The sequence below is a fragment of the Spea bombifrons genome, chromosome 3 (genome assembly GCF_027358695.1).
Source record: "Spea bombifrons isolate aSpeBom1 chromosome 3, aSpeBom1.2.pri, whole genome shotgun sequence".
NCBI classification, from domain to species: domain Eukaryota; kingdom Metazoa; phylum Chordata; class Amphibia; order Anura; family Pelobatidae; genus Spea; species Spea bombifrons.
In genome coordinates, this window is record NC_071089.1 from 8923107 (window position 1) to 8933504 (window position 10398).

At 41.7% G+C, this 10398-nt stretch overlaps 1 protein-coding gene across 1 annotated transcript in view; it reads left to right on the plus strand.

Annotated features, from left to right (window-relative positions):
* Positions 1 to 9427, plus strand: part of USH2A (usherin) — a 266301-nt gene extending 256874 nt beyond the window's left edge. Inside the window, exons 70-74 of the mRNA XM_053459159.1 lie at positions 5394 to 5638; positions 6718 to 6816; positions 7460 to 7531; positions 7782 to 7976; positions 9289 to 9427. Of these exons, the coding sequence (XP_053315134.1) occupies positions 5394 to 5638; positions 6718 to 6816; positions 7460 to 7531; positions 7782 to 7976; positions 9289 to 9378 (701 nt within the window). The 3' untranslated portion in view covers positions 9379 to 9427. The remainder of the gene's footprint in view (positions 1 to 5393; positions 5639 to 6717; positions 6817 to 7459; positions 7532 to 7781; positions 7977 to 9288) is intronic.
* Positions 9428 to 10398: the final 971 nt, after the last annotated feature.

The window sequence follows — 10398 nt, forward strand, 5'->3', positions numbered from 1 at the left end:
GGTTCTTTTTGTGTGCTTTTATTATGTGATGACTTCCATTTTATAGTCATTTTTAATTATCGCCCGATCTTGATACTTTTCCTGCTACGGAATTCCTATTGTCTCCACGTGAATACCGAGCCCACAGCAACAATTGCTCCGAACCAGCAGAAGGCTTTCCGTCTGCGGCCCCCGTAACACAAATCATCTGAATTGCTCAAGGTTATCTGATAATCCCGCTTCTAAAATCCATAATTTTCCTTTCCTTCCCTCCATCAAGTCCAGGCACATGATTGGAATACAAGTTGGTCGTCCTTGTTAGATATCTTTAATATATACATGTATGTATCAGACTATTCCGGCCTAACCAGGGGAACTGGTTATGAAATGGTATTAGTGCAAAATGCTTCGGGGCAGTTTATGTTTTACTTACGCTATACAGGGGCATGAATGAAAATTGACAATGAGAAATTACCTAATTACGATAGCTCGAGGGTGTGGGATTAGACTTAGATGATAAGAAATGATGATGTATTAACACTAGACTTGTGCAAATGGACCAAAAAAGGTTCAAACTAATCATGCCCTTTTAATTCGGAGAGCTTTTTCCATTCGGAAATTAAATTTGTTGTCACTCACGCTCACTCGCACTCTCTCGCTAAATCTTTCGCACACGCTCATTCACTTTCCTACACTCTCGCTTCATGTCTCCTTACCATTTCCATTTCCCCGTCTCCTTTTCTGCAGCTCCGCTCGTTTTCTTACTTTCTTGTCCGCTTCTCCTTGGTATAAGCTCTTTTAACCAGGACTCCCGGAGCGCCTCCGCAAAACGCCGGGGTCTCCAGCTGAAAAGCTGTAAAGTTCCGTAAGCTATCAGGACCTCCGAGCTCTCTTCTTTCTGAAATCGAGTTCCTGAAAGCTTATGGAACTTTACAGCTTTTTCCGAGTTGGCCCAAAAAAGTATCAACATCAGCTAAAGATTCCTTGGTCCAAGATAAAAGGATTTTTAACACCTTTTGGATTAGTTTGAATTATAAAGCTCTTTGGATCAAAATGGGTAGGGAGTTTTTTTAATTGAGTTTATCATCCAAGACCATCCAAAGAGCAAAGGGATTGTCTAAAAGGCCACGCTCTCTTCTACCAAAACCAAGAACCTCTAGGGAGGATCTGTAAATTTCCTTGGAAATGGAAATTTTTTTCTACTTATTGGTTTAGACGATACAATTGCAGCTGTCCTTATACCTAACTCCACAGGCTTCCATTTCCTATGCTCCTATTGGTTGAAAGGCATAGCAAATCTTTGCGGATGGCGACTGTTACCAGTTTAGAACTTGCTCCACAGCATGACCTCATCTCCAGCCGCAGCGTGTTCCATACGCTATTTGCTATTCCATACAAGACACATTTCGCTTTATTAAGGTCGCATTTGAAAATAAATAAATAAATAAATAAAATAAATAGCCGAATAATGTCCCTGACTTTCTGTCTCAAGTTACAGTTGCTTTACAAATATAAATGCGGCGTCTCTGTGGTTGGCTGTCGCTATTATATTTTATTATATCATTGAAACTGCTTGTCATCTGAAAGACAGAGACGTTCTCTCGGCTGTCTTCATGTGTTTATCGTGATGTTATTGCTTGGCTACATACACTTGGTTGATTTTCTTTTTTTTTTTTTTTTAATTTCTGCAGATTTATAATTTCCCCTGAGTCAGGGGGTAACTTATAATATCGGAATACAGAGTTATAATATTGACGTTTCCTTCCCATTATTGTAATGAGATCTTATTCCTTGAAGTCTTGGATTCTCAGCTGAGTTGCCCCTCGAGGGTTTATTATGTTTATTGCAATAATGTTAATATCATCGTTTTCTGTCTTGATGGGAGTTGTTTGGTTGGAGCTTCTAGCTGGTTTAATTGATACTGCGGAGTGTAACTCTCATAGTTCTCAGCCAGCCACTTGGCAAATTGAGCATCATGGCATTTACAGTTCTAGATCCTAAATTAACTCTTTGTAACGTAGGGTAATGCTTTGGTTTCCAATGTATGGCTCCAGGAGGGGAGTATCCATATGTATTTCTATACATTGGATATATAATCATTTTTTTTATACATCTTGGTTTCTATTGAGTTGGGTTGTTAAAGGAGAAGTACCACTTTGTAATCAATTTTCTAGCCACAAACTATCATTATCTTGCTCATGAAATGAACAACATCAATGCTGTGGATATTTGTGGACCATGATCTGGAAAAATCTCTGTATAAATCCAAGTCCCTTGGGCAGTTACCCATTGGCACCTGCCTTAGTATGCTTACCATTAGCTGTTAGAGCATCGGTGGTACCGAGCATGACATGAGCACGTAGCTGGCCTTTGTAGGGTAGGAGAGGGTCGCATTGTCCCTTGGGTGGAATGGTATGGTGCCATTATGGAGATGAAACTCTATACATCCCCTCTTTACTGCCATGTGCTGGGAGACAGTCTAGTTTAACTTTAGTGATAGCTTTCAATATCATAGGTTTGCTTAAATTACTCGTGGGTGGTTATTAATGAAGAGATACATTGTACGGCTCCGCATTTCTAGAAGTCATAGAAATATAGAATTTGATGGCATTTAAGAACCATTCAGCCTATCTGGTCTGCACATTTTTTCCTGCCATAAAGACTCGACCCCTTCTGTTCCATTTATCTACTGTCCACTCAGTAATATAAAACATCCTTACATTACATCTAAACCACTGACCTTCTGGTTTTAGATGATGACCTCATGTTCTAACATTTCTCCTCCATTGAAATAAACTTCCCTCCTGAACTTTGTAAAATCCCTTTAAGCATTTAAACATTGCTTAAAGGGATTTAAGCACGATGTGCTTTAACAATCTCCCTTGCCGGGAATTCCCACGGGGGGAGTCCCGGCAAGGGAGATTTTAAAGCACATCTTGCAGCGGAGGTTGTTTATGCTCGCATCGCCGCTGCCGGTGAACGTCTGCGCGAACAATCTTCCTTGCCGGTACTTCCCACGGCGGAAGTGCCGGCAACGGAAGTTGAATACGCGTTATGTGTAGATGTCCCCGGCCGGCCCCGCAAGACCACGTGGAGTCTGCACCGGTAAGTCTGGTGGGGGGGGACATCTTGGGGACAGAGTGGCAGCATATCTCGGGGGGGGTTAGAGTGGCAGCATATCTCGGGGGGGTAGAGTGGCAGCATATCTCGGGGGGTAGAGTGGCAGCATATCTCAGGGGGGGATAGAGTGGCAGCATATCTCAGGGGGGTTAGAGTGGCAGCATATCTCGGGGGGGGTTAGAGTGGCAGCATATCTCGGGGGCGTAGAGTGGCAGCATATCTCAGGGGGGGTAGAGTGGCAGCATATCTCGGGGGGGATAGAGTGGCAGCATATCTCGGGGGGGTAGAGTGGCAGCATATCTCAGGGGGGTAGAGTGGCAGCATATCTCGGGGGGGTTAGAGTGGCAGCATATCTCGGGGGGGTAGAGTGGCAGCATATCTCGGGGGGGATAGAGTGGCAGCATATCTCGGGGGGGATAGAGTGGCAGCATATCTCGGGGGGGTACATCTTCGGGACAGAGTGGCAGCATATCTCGGGGGGGGGCAGAAACTTTTTTCTTTAAGAAAAGCACCTAACTTTTAGGGTGCGGCCTATATCCGAGCCAATAGGGTATTTATTAACATTAAACTGCAGCTGCCACACTCCTCGTTCTAATTGTTCTAATTTAATGAAATAATTTGTCATTTGTTTTGCTTGTTCCACCTGGAACCTGGATTGTCTATCATGTTGCAGAGCTTTGTATCAGGTACCCCGCGAGTAACAAGGCCTTCTTCTGAACATACACCATTAACTACAACCTTCTGGCTCCTGTCAGTCAGCCATTCCAAACAACTACTCAAAAGCTCTTCTATATCGTCTGTAGGGGACAGTGCCGAACGCCTTACTGAAATCTAGGCAGACTCTACTGCTCCTCCTCGGCCTATTACCCAGTCAAATAAATACATTAAATTAGTTTGATACGATCTGTCTACTACTGAATGCCTCAAAGCCTTACCAAAGATAATTCCCTAGTCATGCAACATTTTTCTTGGGGATACTTAATTGTCATGTGACTGAAAAGCGGGTATTGACCTTTTTTTGACATAGAAACGCAAAACGGTTCTTAAATGATACTGCCTTGTTATGTATTCAAACTTTCACAAGAAGGAATAATATTACACTACTGCTATGGTTTACTTGCTTAACATACTAGAGAGCACAAATAACGATATGTGGGATATATATATAGTATATATATATATATATATATATATATATATATATATATATATATATATATATATATATATATAATTTATATGTGTGTGTGTATATATAGACTCAAAGGCAGCGGATAAATCCTTCACACACAGGGCTGAAGAAGGGAAGTGGGAAATCTTGAATCTTTATTGACTTTATTGTATTTTCTCCTTTATTTGAAGTCCATTGTTTTGCATATTGCAGTAGTGACACCTATAGGTCTATATATTCCTGGCAGTTTTTTTCCTATAGAAAATGTCATACAAACTGGAATCCTCTCTTTTCTCGGATTAACTCAACCTTACCTGCCCCCCGCATAGACTAATTCTTTGAACGGAATTATCCATCGAAGGTGTCACCCCTCTCTTCTCCTATGTTGTAGAAAAAGCGATTTTTTTTTTTTTAATGCAATCATACATTTTGGAACGCTGGAAAGGAACCCTGTGGTTTAAGGTTGTGATTAAATGCTTAATGTTCCAGGCATCCTCACCAAAGAAGAAGACGTATTAAAGTACTTTGTGAGTACTTTAATATGGATTCTTTAAAAGGTTAAAAAAATTAAAAAAAAACACTTAGGGAGAAGCTGCAGCTCGAGAGCACCTCCTCCGAGGTCTGACAATTCCTGCCATTGATTGGCTGCTTGTATCCAGATCAGTCTGTATTTGGTTTTGCTATGGGGCAGGTTTATTCTACACAGACTTTTAAGGATCGAGTTGTATTTGCGAATATTTGATATTTATTATAAGTTATGTTGTAACTTTTGTGTTCTTTTGGCTTTGACCACGTGCTTGATGTGTTCCGCGCATGATCACCCAGAAAGGTCCCGCCAAACTTTCTTTTAAAAACAAATCTGCTAAATATATCATAATCTGTTCTTATCCAGCTCGAGATCGGCAGCACGATATTTAAAGGAGAAGCATCCTTCTATGGCTGTCTTCGGTTCTAAAGGTGTCTTATGATGTTTGATTATCAAATCCATATTTTATTTAGCATAAAGCAGGTTGTACAAATTGGATCGGTGCGTTGGACATTGTGAGTTAATTAAAGTCTAAGTAGGTAAAGTCCTCTGAGTAAGTCCATCACTGACATGATGTTTGTAAATCCTTATATTCAGCTCCGGCGCTGACGTTTCCGAGCGGAAAGAACGGAACGGCGGAGACGGGGAACGCAATTTACAATGAGCTGTGGTTTATAATCCTGATGGCCCTTTTGGGGTTGCTGCTATTAGCCATCGTTTTATCATTGGCCCTCCAAAGGAAATTGAGCAAACAGCCGTACCCCAGAGATCGGCCCCCGTTGGTTCCCCTGCAGCAGCGCGCCTCTCCTTCAAGTGCTTATTCCCAGAATGAGACTTACATGGTATGCAAAATAACATTGTTATAATATATTTTATATATTATATAATATTTACTGTGTCGCTATAATATTTCCACGTTTTTTTTCCCCCTTCCTCCTAAAAGTTAAAATGGCCATTATGATCCTGTGCAACAACACCCAAGTGTCTGTATACAGTAAAAATAGCAATATATAACTTATTAGACATCTTTATGTTCTTTATGATGATAAGTAAATACACACGCAGATATATTGAGCTTGTTAAATCACATCAGTGTCATCGACCAGCATCGACCTCGTGTTGACGGAGTGGAGAACTTAGTGTCCCTGCTACAGAACTCAACAATGTCTTCCGTCATACGGCCACACACTCTGCTTTTGGCTGTGATGTCATAATGCAGTAATGAGACGGAGCAAAACATGTGTATCTCTGCAGGAGAGGAACCGATCATGACAGCCTTTACTAATATATTTATCTTATATATATATATCTATACTTATTAATATTTTTATCTTGGACATTGGGCCTTGGACATTGGGCCTAAGGCGATGACCAGACCACCATACCTGGGAACTTCTGGGCTCTGGCTACCGGGAGCTTTTCCTTGCGGGACGCGGTCATGATTGCCCGCTGACATCAGTGGGCGGTCCCGCTGACGTTAATGGGAGTTCCCGCTGACGGCAGTGGGAAACACCCACATTTAAAGGGAAAATGTGTGGGGAGCGGAGCGTGTCAAAACCCTGTTCCCGCGACCCGGAGGATTTGGGTCTTCACCCGGAGATCCGGAGAAGCAGCGCTCACCCGGCAGTCTCCAGGTCAAACCCGGAGAGTTCCCAGATATGCAGACCACTGAGCTAGTGGAGGAAGCCACCGCCAGGTTCTTTCTTATGTTACAAACTGGGAATGTAAGAGGCAGGCACATGGTTTTCATGGGGCACTGAAAAGTCTACGGCAAACCCTGTCTCTTTCTTTGAACACCTAACGGCCCCTGCATCCCCTTTATTTCGGGCAGTGTGTAGCTGTATTGTAGTTCTGTTCTCGCCTTTCTCGCTCTTCTCTTAATGTTTCTGTTCCTTCCTATATCGTATTTCATTCTATCCAGAACACTTCTCTATCTGATAACCAGCATGCTCTTCTGCAAGGGCCTCTTACACAAGTTCCTATCACTTTATCATCACAAGTCTCAGAGACAAATGGAAAGGTGAGACATTTCTTTATAGGGACATTACTTTTGATTTACTTTATGTATTTACAGGGGACAGCCAATGGATTTTTTTCTTTGCGTCTTTAACCCAGTGCTGTATTCTGTATTGTAGGTTAGCATAAAAAACTTGTTTTTATTTCATTTTCTCACAATAAATGCCCTTTATCTGCAGACCAAGAGGCTGCCATTGTTGTCAGTCATGTGACATTTTGGGTGACTTTCCATGCTCAAACACTACAATGAGTTGATGCTTTATGGCAATGCTAATGAAGTCCTGCTAGTCACTTAGCTGGATGTTGACTAACACTGAGCCATACCATTGTTTTGGCTCAGTGTAATAAAGAGTCAGGGTGTTTGTCTAGTAGACTGGGCTTAGATAACAGAGGGAGAACTCATACAAATGCCAAATAGACTGTCCAAAATTATAGTTTTATCCATAATAACGGTTACTGATTTGTTTTAATAATGTTTTCTATTCAGACGAGTGCTACGCAGATCTTGATGTAGCTGTAAGGTTGGGTCACCAGTTGACACAATATGGGATAGGGTTGTAATCCATATAATAACTTTGGAATAAAGACATCATAGTTGTTACAGACATTGCATGATTGGTAACTGGTTCACGTTTTTCATACCTCAGTGTGATCCGGTTGCCGTTCTCTCCGGTTCATCAAACCAAGTAACCCTAAAACGTTTCACAATGCACTCAGAGGTACTGCAGCGCCCCAAGCTGGACGTGTGTGTTGCGTGTAGTGGTTTTGTTTGCATGGCTTGCCTTCTTTTTGAGCACAGATGCTACAAACATCAAATTAATGTTACATTTTTGGGTGGGATGGATGTAGGTTTGGGGGAGCATGGACAGGACTCGGTGGGGCATGGGTCTGTTATCCAACCTGCGTCCCTTTAACAAGTATTCATCCGTTATTTTCACACATTATTATTATTACAACTTATATTTAAAGGGAATATCTGAAATAAAGATCCCAGGACTGGAGTCAACGGTGATCCGTAAAACAAGCCACAGCCAGATCAGCCACAGCTTCTCCCAGAACTCCCTGTACCGCAGTGCTAGCCAGCTGATGACTTCACACGATAAGAAGTCCTTGGTGGACAGCTCGGTATGGGACAGCGTTCTACAGGGACACGACAGCGGGATGGTGAGTGCGCTGATTTGCTATACGGATTAAACATACATGGCTAGAGAAATTTAGTGTAGAAAACTTTGGTCTGTCTACTCCGTTTGGGGTGAAATATAGTCTAACTCATCGCCTCAACCTGGTGTTAGTCCTTGCCCTATTCCATACTATCCACAACTCTGGATTAGCCAGCCTGGGTAGATCCCGTGTTATGGCACGAGTGCATACTGTTGCTTATGGTAAAGGGGCTTCCTTGTCACTGTTGAATCCATACAGGCTAATTCTATACCACGTGCTGCCTCTCAGGAAAACCTGGTCGATATCTCTATCACTGGATAGCTGTAACTGGGGAGAATCTTAAAATAGCAATAGCTGTAGAAAATATAACATTATATCCCTCACAAGGCGAGCAACCATATCTTCTGGATGGACGCGGAGATACCTACACGCTTGTCTCATATAGGCAGCCTGGTCTGATGCATCTCTTCCCGAGTTTTGTCTAAAGGCTGTCTTGTACAGCCGGCAATGACTTTCAAGGGATCCATGTATAAAATGGATATAGAGACACGGGTGATTATCGTTGGCCTTATTTGCATGCGCCTACCCAGAATCCCTTGTGGTTGTTGCAGTATTATAAGATTGCTGAGGGTGTCTGTAGATGAGTGTTTAATAATACGTCTACTACCCCCTTAAATTTAAATGGAAGGGTTTCCATCACCTTTACCCACCATAACTTATGTAATGGTATTTTACATTGTCTTTAATGTAATGAGGTCTTTGGGCCTCCCTTCCACCTTTCCTTTTGATCGTTGGTGCTGTTCATCGTTGACGTTGCGATGCCCTCTTTAGCAAAAAATCTAAATCTTATTTTGGGTGCAAAAGTCAAAATTTACAGTTAAAATGCCACTGTGTATAGAAACGCACACGAGGAGCAATTTATTGAAATAGCAATTCTAAGGCTATTAGATTTGACAGCTGGTAGCCAAAAGACCCTCTAATTCTAAGGCCTTTCAATGTGACCCAACATGGCTTAGAAACATAATTTACATATATCACTAATCAGTACAGGTGGGACTTGTGCCCCGTCCTTGATCAATAGTGTTATCGTCACAGATATCAGTAAACTGGTTACTAAGGGTCCCAGGCCGAGTTTAACCTTTTGTTAGCAGGGATGGGCATAACAGGTCTTTTCTTTTGTCATTATTTCATTTTCAAACTACATATCAGACAACTACAGTATATTCAGTTTACGGTGTGAGCCACTAAATAAAATAGTTTTATACTTTATAAATCTATTAATCCAAAAAATGTTTTCCCCCATTTTGTTTTCTAGTACATGGATGACGAAGACCTTGTCAGTACCATAAAAAGCTTCAGTACAGTAACGAAACAGCACACGGCCTTCACGGATACGCCTCTATAGAGAGGGCGAGCGCAACTTTTAAACCAAAGAATTGCCTTTTTATAGTTAAATAAAACAAGAAGAAAAAAAATGAATTGGTACGTTCCTTACAGACAATGGGAGACATGGACAGTGTTTTTGGTTCAGCATTACCAGTTGTATATGCAACGGACCTGAAGCAGTAAACTCTTTAAAAACTTCTAATAGACCAAATGATGGGCATAGTTTTAATATTTACAAGCAGTCCTACTTTTTTTTTTTGTTGTTGATCAGTTTCTAGCATGGACTGGTGTCATTAAGGTATACTGGTCAAGAAAAACAGACATTGGTGAGCTGGCCAGAGTGTGTACAATCCAAGCCAAGGCAGAGCGAGACTTCATACCTGAGGACCGAATGACTGAGGTGGATCATTTTGAGCTTCCTCGTTCCAGCTCCACACCTCTTCTCAAACCTGTCCATGCCCAGCTCCAGGATAAACTCTCCGGTGTATCTTACTACCTCAGAGCTTGACATGCAGCTAGCATAAGCAGATAAAGAAGATTAAAATCCCCCGCTTCATACCCTGCAGAGAGAAGAACAATGCAAGACAGATATAACAGAAGGCTGGTGGCAGCTTATACTACCACAAACCATATGTCAGAGGGGTGGAAGCAGGGGTAGCTTTGAGCATGATGGCAAGACCAGTAAAAGTGCTTTAAAAACATGTATAGATTGCCTTAAGCATGGTGGGAATACAGTAAGGAGAGCATCTCCCATAAACATGTATGAAATTGCAAGTAACAAAAAGTCCTTTCGTGGTTCGAATTGAGGAAAACGGCATCACTGGAAGAATAATCTCCATGCGCGTATTAAAGTAACTGTCCTGCAGTAAACCAAAAATATATTGTTTTCTAAGCGTATAACTTCAATTCAGGCCAGTGTTTATGTATTAACCCATGATTTATTCTAATTAAACATACGTGGGACAGGCATATGGCTTCTGAATCTAATCAACGACGGATTAAGGTTTGAATCTTTAAAGCAGGAAGAAACAAGCGACTA